Below are 20,476 nucleotides of genomic sequence, written 5' to 3'. Positions count from 1 at the left end.
ATAAATATTAAGCTTTTTTTTTGTAAATTTTGATACCCTTTAGATCATAATTGTTCTTTATTTCATAAATTACGGTTTCATATTTTTAATTTTATAATTTCTGCATGCCATCTTACGCGATTTAAACTGATGATCTATAATCCGGAATCGCCGAAGTCCCGACGAGTCCGGATTAACGACTTTTGACTGTATAAGAATTAATGCAGTTTAGCAGTATCAACAGACTTTATCTGCATTTATAAACCGAAACTTCTGCTTTTGAAAAATACATTCAGCTTATATAATTTTCATTTCCTTTAATGTATCAATATTTAAAAACTGCAGATAATAATACCCTAAATAGCCAAGAATTAAAAAATAATTATTACTTTATATGCTCATACTAATCATTTAAAAGTTTAAAAAAATTATTAGTTATTATTATAACAAAAATTGTTTAAAATAAAATCTTTCCAGAAAAATATTTAGCAATATATACAAAACATGAAAGAATAAATACATGAATAAAATGTTCTTAGTCTGTCTTTGAATGATTACAAAGAATTAAAGTAAGGAAAATTAATAACAATTTATTTGGACGGAATTTTGCACATTGAAGAATGGCAAATTTACATTCAAACTAGAAGACATTTTACACGTCAGAAAATGCAATAGAATTTTTTTATTTATAACTAACAAGCAAAGTAAAACTAGTATCCAATAAACTTTTCTGATATTTACTACTATTTTCACAACCCTGGTGACAAACCACCAAATTATATAGAAAAATGGCTCTTTATGAATTTGACAAACTGCGTGATATCATAATAGAAGTTTTTTAATCCAAACATTGCAAAAACAATTTTGACAATTTTTAATTTATCAAGGAAAAAGATATATTACCTCACAATCTAATGTGTGTAAATGGCGATGAAATTAAACTTATATAAACGAAAGTATGTGGAGGTGTACCTTAAAAAGTCATTAAAAAAACAGCATTCAATCTGAAAACTGGCTTAATGCTTTTAGAACATTATTCCTAACAGTGCTCCATTTCATCTACCATTAGAAAGGAAAACTAACATAATTCAAGTGCGTTAAATTGCTCAACATCTGTCAAAATACTGTGATCGACTGGAGCAATTTTATGAGAAATGTTTGCTCCCTAGATTTATTTTGACAATCTAAAGGATGAATAGAGGGCCCTGCAAGAATAGTCAAAATTGATGGCAGCTTGTGGAAGGATCAACAATATATTCAGATCATTGGCAAAACTATAAAACAGACAAGCTTGGAAAGACTGGTTATAGTGATTCAACTGTAAATCACATATTTAATTTTGTTGATTTAACAATGGATGCTTACACCCAAAATATGGAAAGATTGTGGGGTTCTGTTAAATAGCGAAACAAAAAGCAAAGGGGTTAACATCATCTAGAGTCATAGCATTCTAAATTTATATGGTGGCAATCCTTTGGGAATGATAAGCCTGTTGATATCATAAAACTAATATCTAACAAACATTTCTGGAATCTAATGATGAAAAATTAAATTTTACTTTCAATGAATTTTAAAGTTACAAATAACTAAATTCTACTTTCAATGAATTTTCACAGCACAAAATGTTGACTATTTTTAATGGGACCAAGTGATTAGTGACTCTGACCAAAGGGCCCAAGTTCGAATCCCAGAGAAGGTATGGATGTAATTTGCCCAGCATTTCATAGAAGGCAATCCCTTAGGAGCCTTTCTGGTCTTACAATTAGTAGTGGCCAACACCTATAAATAGCTGAAGCCTGCCGGGGGGAAGGGATAAATTAAAAAAATAATTGAGTTTGTATATTTATTTAATATGATTTAACTGAATATGCATCATTACACAGGATATTTGAAAAAAGTAGCTGCAAGTTCTATTTCCTTAAATATTGATCCTAGACAGGTAATTTGAATACAATATTTCGGAAAATAATAAAGAAAATTTTATGAAAAGCTTCAATCTATGAGTGGAATGATGTAAATTAACAAATTTAATTTTTAATAAATTTCCAGGCAGTAAAATATTTATCATGATTTAAATTAAATGGAAAATCTCTCCATCTGTATGAATAAAATTCAGAAATATTTAAATCTTATATTCCTATACAAGTTCTATTACCATTTAAAATTCAACATTTTTCAGCTTCATTTAAAAAGCCATAAAATAAATAAATAAAAACTTGTTTTGGGAATTAATTTTTGTATTGGTAAATACAGTATGCGTTATAGAACTTGTCGTTGATTCTATGAAACAAACAATTAATTACTTACATCTTTATGAATTTTTCAGGTAAGGGCATTACATTATATGTAATTCATAAACGTTTAATGACTTAATCATAATATTGAACATTTATATTTAATTCAGAAAAGTATAATGAATATTTTATGGCTTCATTTTTTCTCTATACAGACTACATAAAATATTAAATATTAAATTTTCTTATATTTTCAGAGACCTTTGATCTACCATATAAAAGCTGTTTAATTAAATTCTCTATCTTATTTTGAAAAACTTTGAGAAAAATTTTAACAGCTCAATAATTTAGGTAAGAAAAATTTAATACAGTTCTAGTTTAAGAAGAGAATTGAGAGCATTTCATATTCATTTAGACTTTCATGTAAGACTAAGTCAAATAAAACAAATACTGTAAGAAAAAGCAAAACATTAATTATCCTACAACAAGTTAGCAGGTAAATTTATGATCTAAGCATGCCCATTATATAGAAGTGGTTTAAAGATGGATATCTGCAATCACATACATTAGAAGTGGATTATTTTATTATAGTATACAACAGCTATCTGTCTCAGAAGTGTTATAATTTTGAGTGAAGGCACCATATAGAATACATTCCTCATAAATCTCACAGCCCTCTTCCTTTCATACAAGATATCAAAACAACTTTCAGGTTTATGGATTTCAACTTTCACAAAGACAATAGAATAATAAACACCCACATTTTATCTAATATTTAAACCTGAGTCACTACTGCTGTGATGGTCAGGCTTCATTAACCACCATACTGAACAATGTAATTTATCATACAAATACTGAATTGTTATAGTAGTCATACAAATTAATTAAAAACTGAAATTTTTATTTCCTGTATCTACAAGAAACATCAATTAAAAAATAATGATAATTGAAACATTAAATGGGAAAATTCTTAAAATATGTATGCGTAAAAACTATTAATATTCATACACATACCTTCATAACTTGTATTAGGCTCGTAATACTTTGGAGAACCTTTTATGCTAACTGATAAAGAAACCTCTCCTTTGGCCTCTCCAGGTTGATCAATATTATGATGATATTGGCAGAGAAGGAAAAATGACATAGCTTCTAAAGTTTGTCCATGGCTGGTTTCTACATTTAAATAAATTCCAAAAGTGCAAAGCAAGAATGCTAGTAACAAATTTTCAGATATAGCTGCCATTTTGCTTTTATACATTGTTCCTCATTAGTTACAGTTCATAAAGCTGTAATGAGACAAATACAAATCCATCACTTTTAAACAATAATTTTATGTAATAAATAATAGAAATATATAAATTTATCTTGAAAGATAATGAACAAAAAGCCTTTTAATTTTTTTCATTATTATTAATAATAAAATATACTTTTTTTAGTACAACAAGTGGGGGTTTGTAAATTTGGCATTCTACAGAGTATTAATTGAAACAGTCATTCATTTAACTTTTTCATTCCTGGGAACATTACTTAAGTTGCACTGCACAGAGTGACAAGAGTAATCTTACACAGAAGTAAACTTATACCTTCAATATCAAAGCAGTCATACACTAAAAATATATGAGTATATATACTAAATATGTCATTTTTTATTTGCTTATTAAACTATTAAAAAATCTCATACAACATTGAACTTAACATTCCAATGAATGCTAAAAAAATTATAAATTAAACAAAAAGGGAAAACAAAAAATATTTCAAGTAAAATTAAATCCAGAATAATATTTTGAACACATTAATTAGCCTTAAAATGAGATATGAATATGTTTAACATCCCAAACTAGAGAAATAGCATCCAAATTTTCAAAATTATCTATTTTAAGTGTTTTTAAATTAAAAAATAAAAAGTATTATGCTCAAAGATTAAATAATTTTATAACTCATTTCTTTTTATCCTATTATAACTACATGCAAGAAACGTGACAAAATGTAACAATAATAAAATTTTAAATATTTTTCAGAAAAAAAAAAAAAAAAAAAAAAAACATAGTGCCAATTGTACAAAATAAAATCTACAATCACACAAGTTTGCTAATTGTAGAGGGAATATATTATCAAAAAGAAAAATGCTACTGCCTTTATAACAACATATTAAACAGATTTTCTAGATAGAAAGAGATTTTCAATTTTAGCAAAAAATCAAAACACATTCAGATAAAATAAATAAAAATAACAAGCTAATATTTAAAGGAAAAACTTACCTGGTTTATGTTTATGTAATTTTAGTTTTGTACAATAATTTAAATGCTAAATTGTTATGAGTATGTACAAGAAAACATAATTAGAAAGAGCATATTTGAAAAGCTCACTCACATGAGATTTCTCCGCCTTCTGACTTAACAGGAAATATAAGAATGATAAGAACTGTCTTAATTGAAGGAACTGCAAATCAGCAACTGCCTCACAGTGACCAATACATGAAAAAATAATTGCTGCAATTCTATTTCCTGCCATCATTGCTGCTATCTAAAAATACTTAGATTAAACTTGAGGAAGACAATGAAATAATACATATTGAAATAGACAAAGAGCATTAGATAAAATTAGACGATTTACATTTCAGATATAATGAAATAATTTTAATAAATGATATTTCTTCAAGAAAAATCTAATCTATCTATGAATTTTACGAAATCATTAAATATGTATTTTGAGATGTCAATAATTTAAACATTTTACATTTTCATATAACAAAATAGCACAGCCAGAGATTACATAGTGAGAAACTTAAAAAAAAAAAAAAAAAGATATAAACTTAGTTTTTCATAAGGTGAAGCTATAAGAATGTGTATTTCATGATTATAATAGTCAAATGAATATCTCAAGTGCCATTCACATTAAAAATTTTAAAGAATTTGAAATGTGTTTGAACAGCCTTCATAAAAATATTGTTCTAAAAAAATTTAACTTCTCATCAATTAATTAAGACACAATAACACGCCGAATAAATACTAATTCAGAAGTCAAACAACAAAAATCTCATCAATTATTTCAGTATTTCTTAAGTGCTTTAAAAAAATATAACAAAATATGAAATATAATTTAAAAAAGTATATCAATATTTTAATCATTTTTAATGCTTTTTATATATCATCATATTTGATTTAGCATAAATATATGTGATATAAAAATTTAAATCCTTTGAAGTTTTGAAACCTAAATGTCAACATAACATGAAATCTTACCTGATAAAATCAAAATAGTTTGAACTCTTCTATTTATATGAAAATATGGAGATAAAATTTTTCTAAATATAAAAAATATGTCTCTTAGGTTAATTATTCCACTTAACAAAGAATGGTACAATTTAAAACTTTATTGACAAAACTTACTTTGAAGATAAAAGCACTTTTTTAGTTATAAGATATATAGATATTATTCCAGCACCTCTACATAAAACCATATAAACAGCAATCATCATACAAGTACCTGACAGTATCAAATTAGTACCTTCGATAAGGAATTACTTGGCATATGTTGTCCTGTAATGAAAAAATGCCTCCGTATTTTTATTAAGAAAAGCTTAGTGGATGTCTTAATGTTTCAAAGTGATAAAATTTAATGATTTTTTTAATATTTTTATGTATTTTAACAATTTAGTTTTTTCTGTTTCTTCAGATATATTTATTTTCAATAAGGGTTCTAGATTTTACTTGAGTGTCCTTAACATAGATAAATTACATATAATAATTATGCACTATTGAGGCTATCAAAATTATGCAATATATTAAATAAGTATTGTGTTTAAGCATTACACAACCATACTTCCATTTGTATATTCATTCTAATTTTTTTCAAGATTTTTTTCTGTTATCAGAACCAGATTGAGGAATGTAAGTATGTGTGTGTCTATATGCATATATGTGTGTATACATACATCTAAATATATATGCACACATACAGACATTTTTTAACCCGGTCCCGATAACAGAAGTCCCTTTTTCAAATCTTATCATCATATGTCTAATCAATATTTTTTAAATTTCATTTGTACAGAGTATAAAAAATTAAATGACCATTGAGTATAAATTTTTTGAACTTGATGTTTGACTTAAAAGGCCAGTAAACCTTTTTCCAAACTGTATGCATAAAAAACAGGAGATTTGTTAAGGTGTATGAAAGGTAAATATAAATAAAGCATGTTAATTTGCATTATAATGATGATTTTCAGCATTATATCAATGTCCATCTCATTATTTTGAATTTTAAAATAAGAGGAGAAGAGAGAGAATTTTTGATGATAACTTTATACATTCGTCATGCAAATTACATTATCTTTAACAAAAATAATGCTTCCTTTAGGTACTTCTTTTCAAAAAATTAAATTCCTGGATTAGTCTTTTAATTTGTTTACACACAAAACTTTACACCTATTGATGAAGTAAATCATAGAAAGGATAAAAATGTTTCATATCTGTCTAAAAAATAGAAATTCTTTTTATTAATAAAATTCTAAAGTCACAACTGTGCTGAACAATATTATATTTTGATACCATATGTGCAGAACACTGTGCACACACTGTTTATGGATGACAACACAGTATGATAAAGTGATTTTTTCAAAAATCTGTTTTAGAGTTTTATTATTATTATTATTTAATGTCGAAATGATTTGAAAATAAATACCCTTATAAATATATTAAACTTACTATAGAAGTTTTTTGCCATTTCATAAATGCTATTTCTCTTCTTCTTTCATACATTATATTTTATAGTTCATTTCATTAATCTTAAAAAATAACCGAGTTTTAAGCTTGATTAGTGTTTAAAATTATTTGCAATGACATCTACCATGTCATTTTTAATTTTTTTTCAATCCATAAGTTTACATACATTTTCCATAGCATTTCAATTTAAAAATTTATTTTCTTAGTTTTATTATTATAAAAAATATTAATTAGTTGACTTTCCGGAATATTTTTGGAAACCAGCAGCAATTTTATAAGCTTTATTTAACTCCCATTTGGTACTTGTCACTGTAGTCAAAATCTTTACATCAATTTTTAAATTATTCAGTGATAAGCTATGGAGCTCAAATTTCGCACACAGACTCATTGTGGATGACGATACAACGTAGTGAAATAATTTTTCCTAAATTTAATGTTAAAATGATTTTCACTCTTATTGCTATTTCATGAACACACTAAAACTCAGAATTTTAATTTTTGCATAACCTGATGGGAGGGGGGAATCTTTGAAATGAACTTTACATGAGATTTTTTGGCAAAAATGCTGTATTTTTTAGAGTATCTGACATAACAGAATTGTTAGAAGTGGAAAAGAGATTAGTCACTCCTGAAAAATGGTTTTTTAATTCAACAATTTGATAGACAACATGTCATTGTTACAAAGATCAAAATAATAAATATTACAAATTTCTTTTATAAAATAAGCTTTTATTTAAAACTCATAAAGTAATTAATAAATTAAAAGGAGAAAAATAATTACCCTATAGTTTAATGGGAATAAGTTATTAAATAATTCTCTTAAGAAAATTCATCTACAATTTTACATCCAGAATACTACAAGTAAATTTAAAAAAATTAATTTTATTGCATTCTCAAAACTATAAACCAGTACCTTTACAAATTTATCAAGGATACCTAATGCTTTTAAAATTCTGAATATAAGACTGTAAATGAATTGTAACTGCAAATGCAAAGGATATAAAAAATATAGAGAGAATAATTTAATCTCTTGTTCCTATTAAACTAAATGATAATTTATTTTTCCTCTTTTTAGCTCATTAACTATTTTATGAGTTTAAAAAAAAAAACTTACTTTATAAAACTTTTTAGTCCAAAGGGGCAATTTGCCATGAAGGACTATTAATTTCATTTTGGCATTTTGTATTGAACACTTTAAAAGGCTGTATCACTTTTTAAATCGTTGTCAAAATATATTATTGCCCTGTCTTATATTTAAAAAAATTAAATAATGAAAAATCTGCATAAACCTATGCATGTTTCTCGCATTGTGATAAACAACAGTACCTAGAGCCATCAAAATTTAAATAATCAGCAAATTTTTGATTAAAAAACTAAATGATTTCAAAGCAAGCAATGGCAACACTGTACGAAAAAAAATTTTTATCTCCAGTGTGCGACACTCTGTATCGGAAATTCTAAAGATATGCTCATTTTAAAATTAATTTGCAACACTGCTGTTGAATTTTATAGTTTGAGTATGTAGAATACAATATTTAATAAATAAAGGTAACACACAAAACATTTAAAAAAAGCCCCTTTGGACGTAATTTAAAATCTGAAACCTTTTAGATATTTTGTCTTTTTTTTTAAATATTTTTAGCCCAAAGGGGCAATTTGTCTAGAAGGGCTATTAATTTCATTTTGGCATTCTGAACTAGTTCACTTTAAATGGCGTTTCCCTTTTCAAGGTGTTGCGACCAAATATTAAAGCTCTACATTATATTTAAAGAAATTAAATAATGAAGAATCTGTTTGAATGTATGTACTCGTATGTTTCTCCCACTGTGAAAAAAATAATGGCACATAGAGACATCAAATTATGAGTAATGTAGTCCTCCACTCAAATATGGGCATCTAGAAGAACAAATTTGGAATCTAGAATTAGTTTCATTATTTATTTCATATTTCGTAAAACTTTTAATGAATTTTTAATTAACAAACTAAATGATTTTAAAGCGAGCAATGGCAAAACTGTACAGGGAAAAAAAAAAACATTTTTATCTCCAGCACGTGAGACTGTGTATTGGAAATTCTAAAGATATGATCTTTTTTAATTATTTTGCGATATTGCTGCTAATTTTATGGTTTAAGTGCTAAGAACATGCTATTTAATAAATAATGGTAACACACAAAACATTAAAAAAGAAAACGCTTTTGGGTGTAATATAAAATCTGAAAGCTTTTGCAATTTTTTTTATTTAATTTCTCATTTCTTTTCTACATTATATCAGAAATCAAGAAAAATTTAAGAAATTTCATAAACATACTTCGAAATAACTGAAAAGACATAACAACCAGAGAAACAGGCTAAAAGGCACACCAAACAACAAACAGAAAAAGATGCCAAGAGTGTTACATACCCATAAATATTTATCATGTTTTAAATACCTTTAAATGCATAGACACTCATTTCTATATTAATGTAATAGAAAAATAAATTTTAAATATTTTAAAATTAATTTAGCACATAATGCTACACTTATTTTGCATTTTGACATACATTAAGCACAAAGGAAATTTTTATTTTTTCTTTATCCACACATTTAGTTTAAATGATAAATCGATTTTTTTTTTTTATATATATATATATATTTTTGCAAAAATATACATCATAATAGCCAACAGATGCATGGATATATCATATATGCAAATTTGAATATATTTAACTTTTATTTTATTGATCAGCATTCCCCAAGCACTTTTCAATCCAAACATCATATTTATCAAAATTGTATAAAATATTCTACAAATTTTAATGCCTGGTAAGAAAGCACTGGTTTCTTCAGAAATATAATACTATCATGTCTAAAATGCAGAATATAAATATTTTTATTTCATGAATGCAAAGAAAGTAAAAATGTTCTATGCAGTGAAAAATAATAATATATAATACAGTCAAAAGTCATTAATCCGGACTCGTCGGGACTTCGGCGATTCCGTATTATCAGTTTTTCTGGATTATAGATCATCAGTTGAAATCTGGTAAGATGGCATGTAAAAATTATAAAATTAAAAATATAAAACTGTAATTTATGAAATAAAGAACAATTACGATCTAAAGGGTATCAAAATTTACAAAAAAAAAAAAAGCTTAATATTTATTTGTTTACTTTATTAAACATTTCTTTCAATGTAAGTTGTTTAAGTTGCTTCGATTCATGTGAGAATACTTTCTCTTTAATTCTATTAAACAGACATAATTTCTTGTTTAGTTACAAAGTTCCGCTGTTCAAGTCCTATAATTGCTGTGTGGAGAATACCGACTAATTTGTCAATCGAAATTTTTTCATTTTCAATAACCTCTGTTTCACTTTCTTCACTATCAGAAGCGAATTATAATGACGAGGAACTTGATTTAAATCATATCAAAGACGGAGTACATCGAGATGAAATACTGCATTTAGTAAGGAATTATAAGCCAAATAAAATAAAAACATGTGCCCTTAAGATAAGGATAGTGCTGACAGATTAACTTCCAATTCATTGCGTGCCGCGGCGTTTCCTCCCCCCCTTCCGCGCCGCAGGGCAGCGTGAAATTGATAAACAGATTTCGGAATGGTTAGAGAAACGAAGGATATGCATTTATTTATTTTTTGCAGCAATTCCACTTTTTGTTTAATGGACTTCGAAACATACTTTCGCTTTGTAGATCCTTTACATATTAGTAAATATATATTAAAAATTCTATTTGACATAATCGAAAGTTCAAGCTTACTTTTATAAAACTGCTCTAACAGTCTGCAAAAAATAATAAGCCAGATCCAATTTGAAGATTAAGGAACAGCGCAATCTGCAACATTAACTGAATTAGATAATTTTAGCTTAGCTTATACCGTCCGTTATACTTTAAACGCGCAAGCGTAAACGTATTATGCGCATGCACACATGCATATTCGCAGCCGTTAAATAATATAATGTAATATATAACAATATAAATAATATTGTTTCATAAGAATAAATTGAATTTAATTAAAAAAATTAAATTTAAATACAAATTTAATTAAATATTCTTTGCGTCTTTGCTACTAGGAATGAAATTTAAATTTAAACAAATTTAAATTTAATATTTAACAAATACGTATAAAAGTAAAAAAGCAAATTTAAATCCTAAAAAAAAAGGAAAAAAGCCAAAATAATTTTTAAAAAAATGTGCAAACATATAAAAGATTTAATTTAATTTAAATGATACTGTAGATTAGTTCGAGTATTAAATCTTTTATATGTTTGCATATTTTTTTAAAAATTATTTTGGCTTTTTTCCTTTTTTTAGTATTTAAATTTGCTTTTTTACTTTTATACGTATTTGTTAAAAATTAAATTTAAATTTGTTTAAATATAAATAATTTTGTATATAATGTAAAAATTCCATAACCAAAAATTAACATTCTATAAATTTTGTCAACATGAAATCTAAAATACCTGGAATTTTAGATGGAACATGAATTTTAGATGGAGTGCTGAATTTCAGGATGGAAACTAGTTTCAAAACATACTTTAAAACAGATGTTCACTTTACTTCAGCTGATGTCAGTGAAATCTGTGATGAAGAATTATGATTATTACTCAAAATAGCTATTGTCTGGTCAAATTACTACAGAACTGAACATGTCTTATACTGAAAAAGAAAATTAAAAAAAATAAGCAATATTAAGTGCATTGTTAAAACAGACAAAAGTCTCTCAGTCATAAAAATACACAAACAAGCATTTTTAGGCAATTATCAAAATTGGCAGTAATTTGATAACTTTTCAACAGAATTCAGATAAACAAAGAATATATATTTTTGAACATTTTTTTTATACCAATACTTTTTATATCTTTCACTGCAGAAATAACTTTTCTATCTTTTTAGATAGACATTCCTATCATCTAGTACAAATGCAGATTCTTATTATCTACTATAGTAATCTTTTTAGCAGTTTTGAATTAATAACTACCAATTATCATTTGTCTTTGAATTCCAATCAATTGCTGATATCTTTAATGTGTATACACTTCAGCCTTAGAATTTTAGACAAAATGTTTATTCTAAAACAGAATGGTGCTAGAACAGAAACTAGTGCTTTTTTAAGCAGTAAAAAAAGGTTTGCATTCTTTCATTTATAGCAGAAACATTTTATAAGCCGAAAATTAAATTAAATTAAAAAATAGATTACCACAAACTATTAATTAAATATTCTAGTTCACAGATTACGGGGAAGATTTCTACATAGTTCAAACCAACAGTTTGTTTTTTCTTGAGTGCTACAATTATTGCTCCTTTAGGAAATAAAAAATCATTTTTCTAGAATGGCTCAAACATAGAACAGAAATTTACCATCTTGCCCAATATTTTGTCTTTCAGAATGACATAATATTTTCCTTTCACAGTTTTCTAAAATCTTTTCAGGATTTAGGGATGGGTGATTCCCACACAAATTTCATAATTAAGACATATGTAGAAACATCCATAATTAAGGTATAAGTAAAATTACATAATGGGTTAATCTTTGGATTATGGTAACTTGGCAATTTTTTGGCAAAAATTTGGCAACCAACACTGCTACAGCAACCTGCTAGTTTTTGTTTGGACTCCATTTTGTTTTCACGAAGTAAAGGCATTTTTTTTTTTTTTTTTCCCAACACTTTTTTCCTACAATCTGCTAGCCGAATTACACTTATGCTAGAACTTTTATCGAACAAAAGTGTTTAATCATGACGAAGATTAGGTCCAAAATTGGAAGAAAGTGCAGAATCGCAAACTGCTTGCTGTGTTTTTAAGAATTGCACATACACAGTAACCATGTACACGTTCACCTATTTTCACTTAAAAAAACATTCCGGAATTGCACAAAAATGGCATTGCGCACACTCTTGACTTTATCCATGTATTCTGCTAAAGTCCTAGCTAGTAACCTTTAGCACCTTACCAAAATGTCACCAAACTACCTGTTACCATATTCCAAAGATTAGCCACATAATGGTTTCATTAAACACTTTATAATAAAGCTACAAATGTTACAGTTTTGAAACATATTTGCCTTCATAAATTTCCATAATGCTCATATAAAAGACCCTAACATCTCCCCAATGAAAATACTTTTATCCCATATTTTTCTTGTTAGAAAGGTGAACATAAAATTTTGAGTGATGTAAGAAGGATATTCTGCCCCTAAAGAGCCTAATTTAAACAAATGTTATTTTTTCTTGTTTCTTCTAGAAGTTTTTCTTATTAATACTCAGTTAAGCTATAAAAGTTTTCATCTGTTTGAAAAAAAAAAAAGTGATTAGGAATAATTAACAATGAATCTAGCTTTGGATATGACATACAATGTTCATATGTAAATGCCCACTTGTTGAGTATTATTTTAGAATTTTGGAGAACTCAGAATCTTGAGCAAAAAATGCAATATAAATATATACTTTTATAATTTAAAATATATGATCCATTTTATGTAGCTGAAAATGAAGAGTTTCAAACAAGATGATGAAAAATAATTTCTGAACTTCCCACTTTTAGTCTTAAAGTATGACATACAGTAATAAAACAGTTAATCCATTTTAATAACTTAGAAAAAGGATAAGAAAACTGTAAATATTTTGATGATAAACATAAATCATTATGAATTTATACTATAGACATTCAAGTAATAAATAAATAAATTCATCGCAAGTTTAATTTTTAAAACAGACTGATTCCTCGAAATACTTAATTTAAAATTTCGCAACAAGTCAACACCATTTCACGCATTTAAAACCGTGACTACCTTTTTAATTTCAGACAGCTTGTCTTTCAAGTTACACATCCTTCCGTGTCTGATTAAGTACAAAATAAAAGATCGTACTTCAACCCCCATCCTTATGAAATAACTTCGGAATATACACGCGTAATACATTCATGCTTCGTAATATATGAACAAGCATAAATATCCAGATCTTTAACAAAGAATTCGAAGGAGGTCCATTTATATCATAGCTAACTTCTATGACAAACATCTTTCCCCACATACCAACTCAAACAAATATCATTCGAAAAGAGTCGCCAACAGCAGACGATGCAAATATGATGTTGCCACAATTTCAAAATCTATCCTTTTGCATTTTTTTCTTTTTCCAAAATGACTTTAAAAAGTATTTTTAAATTACAAAATGAGATCGTAGAATTAAGTTAAAATCAAAATTTATATGATTTTAATTAAAATTTATTTTTAAGAAAATGTGTTTTATGTAATTTTAAAATTGTTTATGCGTAACGGGAAAGAGAAGCAGGGCTGTGTCACATTTAATTGATTTATAGAGTTGATTCTATTTCATTTAGTTTCTTTAGTTCCTTCTAAGCATAGAATTTGATAAGATTCATAAATATTTCTGAAGCAGCGAAATTATTCCTAAAATATTTACTTCATGTGAATTGGCAACAACATTTAAAAGGATTTAAATTTTTATTTACTTTTCGTTGAGTGAATAGAATGTGATATTCATTTAAATTAGTTTAATGTTTATTGCTAACTCAAAATGCTTCGAGATAACATTTCTAGAGAAACGGAACTTCAAAGCCTTTTACGAGACGAAAGAGACAGATGTAGCCAGTACAAGCAGATATATCAGACACTGAAAGACAAACATGCCGAGTAAGATGATGAGGTCTCTCAAAAAATATTTCTAATTTACTTCGCTGTCTCTGATAATTTTTCTTTTAATCATTTAGGTTTAATTCTTGTGCCTCTTTCCAATCTTAGGTTACAGGAGGAACTGCAGTCTATTTATGAACAACTAAAAGATGCTGTAGCACAAAATGAACAGATGAAGTCATCTAATGAATCTTATATTCATCATTTACAAGCTAAAATAAAAGAACAACAGGGTGAATTAAATATTTTAAAAGGAAAGGTACGTTTTTCTTAAGTTATATATGAGTCAGAATTAAACTTGGAAAAGCTTTGATTAATGTCTCTACCATTGTTAAATCAGAAATTAATTGAAGGATACATAACAATGTACCATTTTTAAAAACCATCCGATAAATTAAAGGTTATTCTCAACTGACGGAATCTCGAGATTTTCCGTGAGTTGCTTAGAGTAACTACTAAATAAAAGCATACATATTACACATTACAGTTTTAAATAAGGACTCCTAATTATAACTATTCACATTTTAACTGCAAAAAATTACCTAACCTTGTTGCCTCAAAGCCTTGTTCAGTAAAAAAATGACAAAGTTACCTTATTCACTGAGTTTGTGTCCAGTAAAATTTCATTTGAAAATCATATCTTTGACATCTGAATTGAATGATGGTATATCTGCTTGATTTTTCAACACATGAAAAACCAAGGAGATCATAACACAGTGATTTAATATATAATAATTATCTTTTGTATTTTATTTTAAATAAGATTTTTTTTTTTTTTTTTTTTTTTCCTACATAATATTTTCTTTCAGAATATTAAGAATCATGTATATTTGAAGTTTACCATGAAAAGCATTGGAATTTCAGAAAAACTGCCGCAAAGGCTTCCTCATTGCTTTGGCATATCAAATAACCAACCAAGTATTGCTGTTGAAAAAATGTGATTTTATTCATAGCTTCAAAAACAAAATCCATCATGATTCAAATTCTACCAAAATTTATCGAACATCATAACTTTTATGGTGAATTTTTAGATTATGATATACTGTCAATAAATATCACAACATTGCCATTAGATGGTAATTGATAAAAGAAATACCATTCTTGATTTCCCTTCATTTTTCTCCGTGTAACCTGAACTTGTGACCTTGTGAAATAATTATCGTTTGCCTAAGTAAAAATAAATTGCTAATAGTTTAATGTACAGTTTAATTTTTCTGAATGTCAATTCAATTGAATGATTTTTTTCTAAGCATTTCAGAGTGTATTTAGAATATAATTATTATCAAAATGCATATGAGGTTTATTCTTTGTTGAGAACTTTACGCTTCATACTAAAGTTCTTGCTTGGTACATTTAAAGGTTTCTTTATAAATTTTCTAAAAAATAGCAAAATGGAAAATAGTTTAAATCTTTTCTTTCCAAAAGAGGAAAAATGATGACCATAACATTATCCAGTCTCTAAAGGCTGCTTTGTACCTGTATATTCAGATGACATGAAATGAATTCAAAGAGAGAATTATTTCCTTTATACAAGCTATTAAAAATTGTATCCATCTTTAAATAGAGACAAATAATATTTAAAATTTTCAAAAATATTCGCAAAAGATTTCATGTTTTAATAACGAATTTGTTTTCTTTATATTCATCTTTTAAATGACTTCAAAAACAGTTGGAAAAATCCATGCATTTCAATTTATTTTTAGTGTTGAATAATTTAAAATAAAATTACCTCATATTCTGGTGTATAACGTGCACTTTCATTATAAAAAATAAGATAGAAACTTATGGATGCACATTATACACCGAGTATAAAAATGATAGATTTAAAAATAAGGAATGAGCATAAAGAAATTATATTTCTATATGTAACTAAATGCTGTTTATTTATAAGAAATGACATGGCTTATGAACTTAAAATTGTCATTATCAAATAACATGAAAAGTTCATCATGTTCATCTTCCATTATATCTTCAGGCACATCATCAAATTCTGTGTCATCTCCACCACCACTGTTACTCTGATCCATAAATGAATAATTATCATTATCCATTCTATCTTTCACCGGCTTCAGATGACTACAGAAAGATAAAACATCTAACTCCTAATTTTACGAATTCATTCAGGTTGGAAGTGCATTTGTATTTCAAATTATATCCTCCTTTTCTCAAAGCCCTACAATAGCATTCTTCTCTCAAGCATTTAACCCACAAACATATTGTTCTCTTGTGGCCTTGCCTACTAATGTTTAAAATTAATTTATGATTAGGAACAGCATGAATTATAAACAAATAGCTAAGTTTATTGCTTTTTATTTTCCAGCTATCGAAATGCGACGCTATGAGCAACGTTTTGAAACCAAAACCTAGCAATCATGAATCAGAATTAGTTGCCATTCATAAAGAAATTTAAATATAAATATGAACTACTTGTTGCCATTCAGCATAAAAGAAATATAAATATGAATATTAACAAAATATTAAAGTTAATTTTATAAAATAATTAAACACATGAACAAATATATGAAATAAAAAATAATTATTTCTCATGCAATAACTGGGACACTACACTACTGCCCCACCAGTAACTAAGTTACGTTACAAAGATGGAGAAATAGGTAGTAACTAGTATTGCAGTCTTAACCACTATCAGAATAATTTAGTCAGTCCTTGAATCTAACAGGTAAACGTATAGTTCGGCCTGTGCGAGAATGTCTTTGATTCACATCGGAATTTGAGTCCGGTCTCTGCAAGTTACTGTAGTCAGGTTGTATCAACTGGGAATTTTCCTCAGCTAAAATATATGCTGGTTTCAAACGATCCAGGGATACATTAACATGTTTTCCTTTTATGCTAATACAGTCAAAAGTCGTTAATCCGGACTCGTCGGGACTTCGGCGATTCCCGATTATAGATCATCAGTTTAAATCTCGTAAGATGGCATGCAGAAATTCTAAAATTAAAAATATGAAACCGTAATTTATGAAATAAAGAACAATTATGATCTAAAGGGTATCAAAATTTACAAAAAAAAAAAAAAAAAAAAAAAAAAAGCTTAATATTTATTTTTACTTTATTAAACATTTCTCTCAATATAAGTTGTTTAAGTTTCTTCATTTTATGTGATAATACTTTCTCTTTAATTCTATAAAAAGCCATAATTTCTTGTTCAGTTACAAAGTTCCGCTGTTCAAATCCCGTTAATTGCTGTGCCGAGAATACCGACTAACTTGTCAATCGAAATTTTTTCGTTTTCAAACCTCTCTGTCACATTCTTCATGTCTTTATCCATTTTTTGCAGCAATTCCACTTTTTGTTTGTTGGATATCGAAACATACTTTCGTTTTGCAGATGCTTTGGAAGTTCCAGCATCGGAAATTCTATTTGACATAATCGAAAGTTCAAGTTTACTTTTATAAAATTGCTCTTACAGTCTGCAAAAAATAATAAGCGGGATCCAATTCAAAGATTAAGGAACAACGCAATCATTAACATTAACTGAAATAGATAATTAGATAATTTTAGCTTACACCGTCCGTTATACATTAAACGCGCAGGCGAAAACGTATTCTGCACTTGCGCCCACGCATATGCGCATTAGTCAAGGTCTTACGCGCACGCGTAAAACGCCTGTGCGCATGTGCCAATGCGGCGCATGCGCAGAAAGTTTTTAGCTTTGAGGTCCGGATTATAGATCATTCCGGATTATGGGTGTCCGAATTAACGACTTTTGACTGTAGTAAAATATTGGGCCTTGCGATCAATAACAGGAAACGGTCCTTCATAAGGAGGTTTCAAAGGTTTTTTTTACCCGATCTATTCGCTGAAACACATGAGAACAAGTTTTTAAGTCTTTATGTACAAATATCCGTTCAGATAAATTTTTACGAATTAGTCTAGGTCCAACAACTTCCATCTGTTTCTGGAGTTTATTAGCAAAAGTCTCCGATGATGTCTGGATACTTGGTTCGCTGAAAAACTCTCCAGGAAGTCCGAGACTCTGGCCATAAACTACTTGCGCAATAGAATGAGTTGTATCTTCTTGAATAGCAGTACGCAAATCCAAAAGTACTGTTGGTAATGTGTCCGTCCATGATATGTTGTTGTGGGCTTTTAATGCTGTTTTTAATGTTCGATGAAGGCACTCAACTTTGCCATTACACGAGGGGTGGTAGACAGTAGTGTGTTGTAAATTGATGCCACAGGTTTTGGACAAAGCTCGTAATGTACCACTTTTAAATTGGGATCCACAATTACTAATGAGTTTACTTGGCGTTCCGAAACGTGCAATCCAGTTGCTATAAAAGGCTCTTGCGACATTCTCAGCTGAAATATTTTCTAAAGGAATTGCTTCCATCCAATTCAAAAATCTATCTACGCAAGTAAGACAATAAATATTCCCTTTAGATGGTGGAAGTGGTCCTATGAGATCGATATGGATGACAGAAAATCTTCCTGGTGGTACTTCAAACTCACCTAATTTTGTTTTGGTATGCTGACTGATTTTAGCTTTTTGGCAAGGAATGCAGGTTCTTGTCCACAACTGTACATCTTTTTTTTATGTTAGGCCAAAAGAATTTTGATGTCATTAATTTCATAGTCGATTTTATTCCTGGATGTGAGAAACCATGAATTTGCTGAAAGACGTGTTTTCTGAAAGCCTGAGGAATATACGGTTAAATGTGTTTAGTTGATGTATCACTCCACAAATATTTCGCCGAAGGTAGAGAACATTGCTTTAAATTCAAGGAAGTAGTGGTTTCCAAACTCTTCAGTTCTTCATCTTGAGTTTGTTCATCAGCTATTTTATCACAATCTATCGATGAAATTTATTTAACTCTAGATGATGTATCTGCCACAATATTATTCTCACCTTTTACATATTTGATATCAGTCGAAAACTGGGAGAGGTATTGAAGTTGGCGAGCCTGTCTAGGTGCTGCTTTGTAAAGTTTTTGACGAAAGGCGAATATTAAGGGCTTGTGATCTCTATAAATTGTAAATACTCTTCCTTCTAGATAATGCTTAAAGTGTCTAACTGAAAGATATATGCTTAATAGTTCTCTGTCATAGGTGTTATATTTTTGCTGAGTATCATTTAATTTTTTAGAAAAAAATGCTATTGGCTTCCGTGAGGAGTTTTCGTATTGTTGCAACACTGAGCCAATCGCCGTATCTGAAGCATCTGTAAATAACGCCAGAGGTAGTTCAGAATTAGGAAAAGACAACAGTGCTGTGTTCACCAGGTCATTCTTGCACTTTCCAAACTGTTTTTCAGCTTCTTCAGTCCATTCAATTTTACGTTTGTCCCTCTTTTTAGCTCCCTTAAGATACGCATGCAACAATGCTTGATTCTTCGCTGCATCCTTTATATAATGATGATAAAAGTTAAGTATTCCAAGAAAAATTCTAAGTTCATGAATTGTTTCTGGGCATTTGTAGTTAGTAATAGCTTGAACTCTTTCTGGCAAAGGCCGGGAACCCTTAGGTGTAATTAGGTAGCCTAGAAACTCGATTTGTGGAACAGCAAATACAGATTTTGAAACATTAATTCTTAACCCAAACGTATGCAATCTTTCGAAAACTAATTTAAGGTGATTTTCGTGTTCTTCATAGGTACTGGATGCGATGAGTATATCGTCTAAATAGGGAAAAACAAACTCTAATCCTCTAAAGACTTCGTGAATAAATCATTGGAACGTTGCAGGAGCATTTTTTAAACCGAAACTAATTACGTTAAATTCGTATAAACCGAAAGAAGTGATGGTAGCCGTTTTACATTTGTCTTCTTCTGCAATGGGAATTTGAAAATAAGCTTTGAATAAATCAATTTTAGAAAAAATGTTGTACCTCTTAATATATGATGAAAATCTTCAACGCGAGGAATTGG

At 28.1% G+C, this 20,476-nt stretch overlaps 2 protein-coding genes across 4 annotated transcripts in view; one reads left to right on the top strand and one right to left on the bottom strand.

The window, feature by feature from the left end:
* The window catches only part of LOC118202279 (reelin-like), a 297,785-nt gene extending 283,854 nt beyond the window's left edge, over nucleotides 1-13,931 (bottom strand). The window contains exons 1-4 of one of the 2 annotated variants that reach the window (XM_085812571.1): nucleotides 13,726-13,931; nucleotides 11,399-11,516; nucleotides 4,584-4,736; nucleotides 3,228-3,499 (exon numbers count right to left, since the gene is read on the bottom strand). In XM_085812571.1, coding sequence (XP_085668697.1) covers nucleotides 3,228-3,471 — 244 coding nt within the window. In that variant the 5' untranslated portion in view covers nucleotides 3,472-3,499; nucleotides 4,584-4,736; nucleotides 11,399-11,516; nucleotides 13,726-13,931. Of the gene's footprint in view, nucleotides 1-3,227; nucleotides 3,500-4,471; nucleotides 4,737-11,398; nucleotides 11,517-13,725 lie in introns of those variants that run through there. The other variant, XM_085812570.1, reaches the window with a different exon arrangement.
* Nucleotides 13,932-14,380: 449 nt separating this feature from the next.
* The window catches only part of LOC118202277 (uncharacterized), a 61,360-nt gene continuing 55,264 nt past the window's right edge, over nucleotides 14,381-20,476 (top strand). The window contains exons 1-2 of one of the 2 annotated variants that reach the window (XM_035374432.2): nucleotides 14,381-14,589; nucleotides 14,698-14,848. In XM_035374432.2, coding sequence (XP_035230323.2) covers nucleotides 14,474-14,589; nucleotides 14,698-14,848 — 267 coding nt within the window. In that variant the 5' untranslated portion in view covers nucleotides 14,381-14,473. Of the gene's footprint in view, nucleotides 14,603-14,697; nucleotides 14,849-20,476 lie in introns of both variants that reach the window. The other variant, XM_035374433.2, reaches the window with a different exon arrangement.

This window comes from Stegodyphus dumicola, chromosome 3 (assembly GCF_044657685.1).
Source record: "Stegodyphus dumicola isolate Sdum_Otavi_A_Nest chromosome 3, ASM4465768v1".
Taxonomy (NCBI): Eukaryota; Metazoa; Arthropoda; class Arachnida; order Araneae; family Eresidae; genus Stegodyphus; species Stegodyphus dumicola.
Note: the sequence above shows the minus strand (reverse complement) of the source record. Positions and strands in the feature narration are given on the sequence as shown.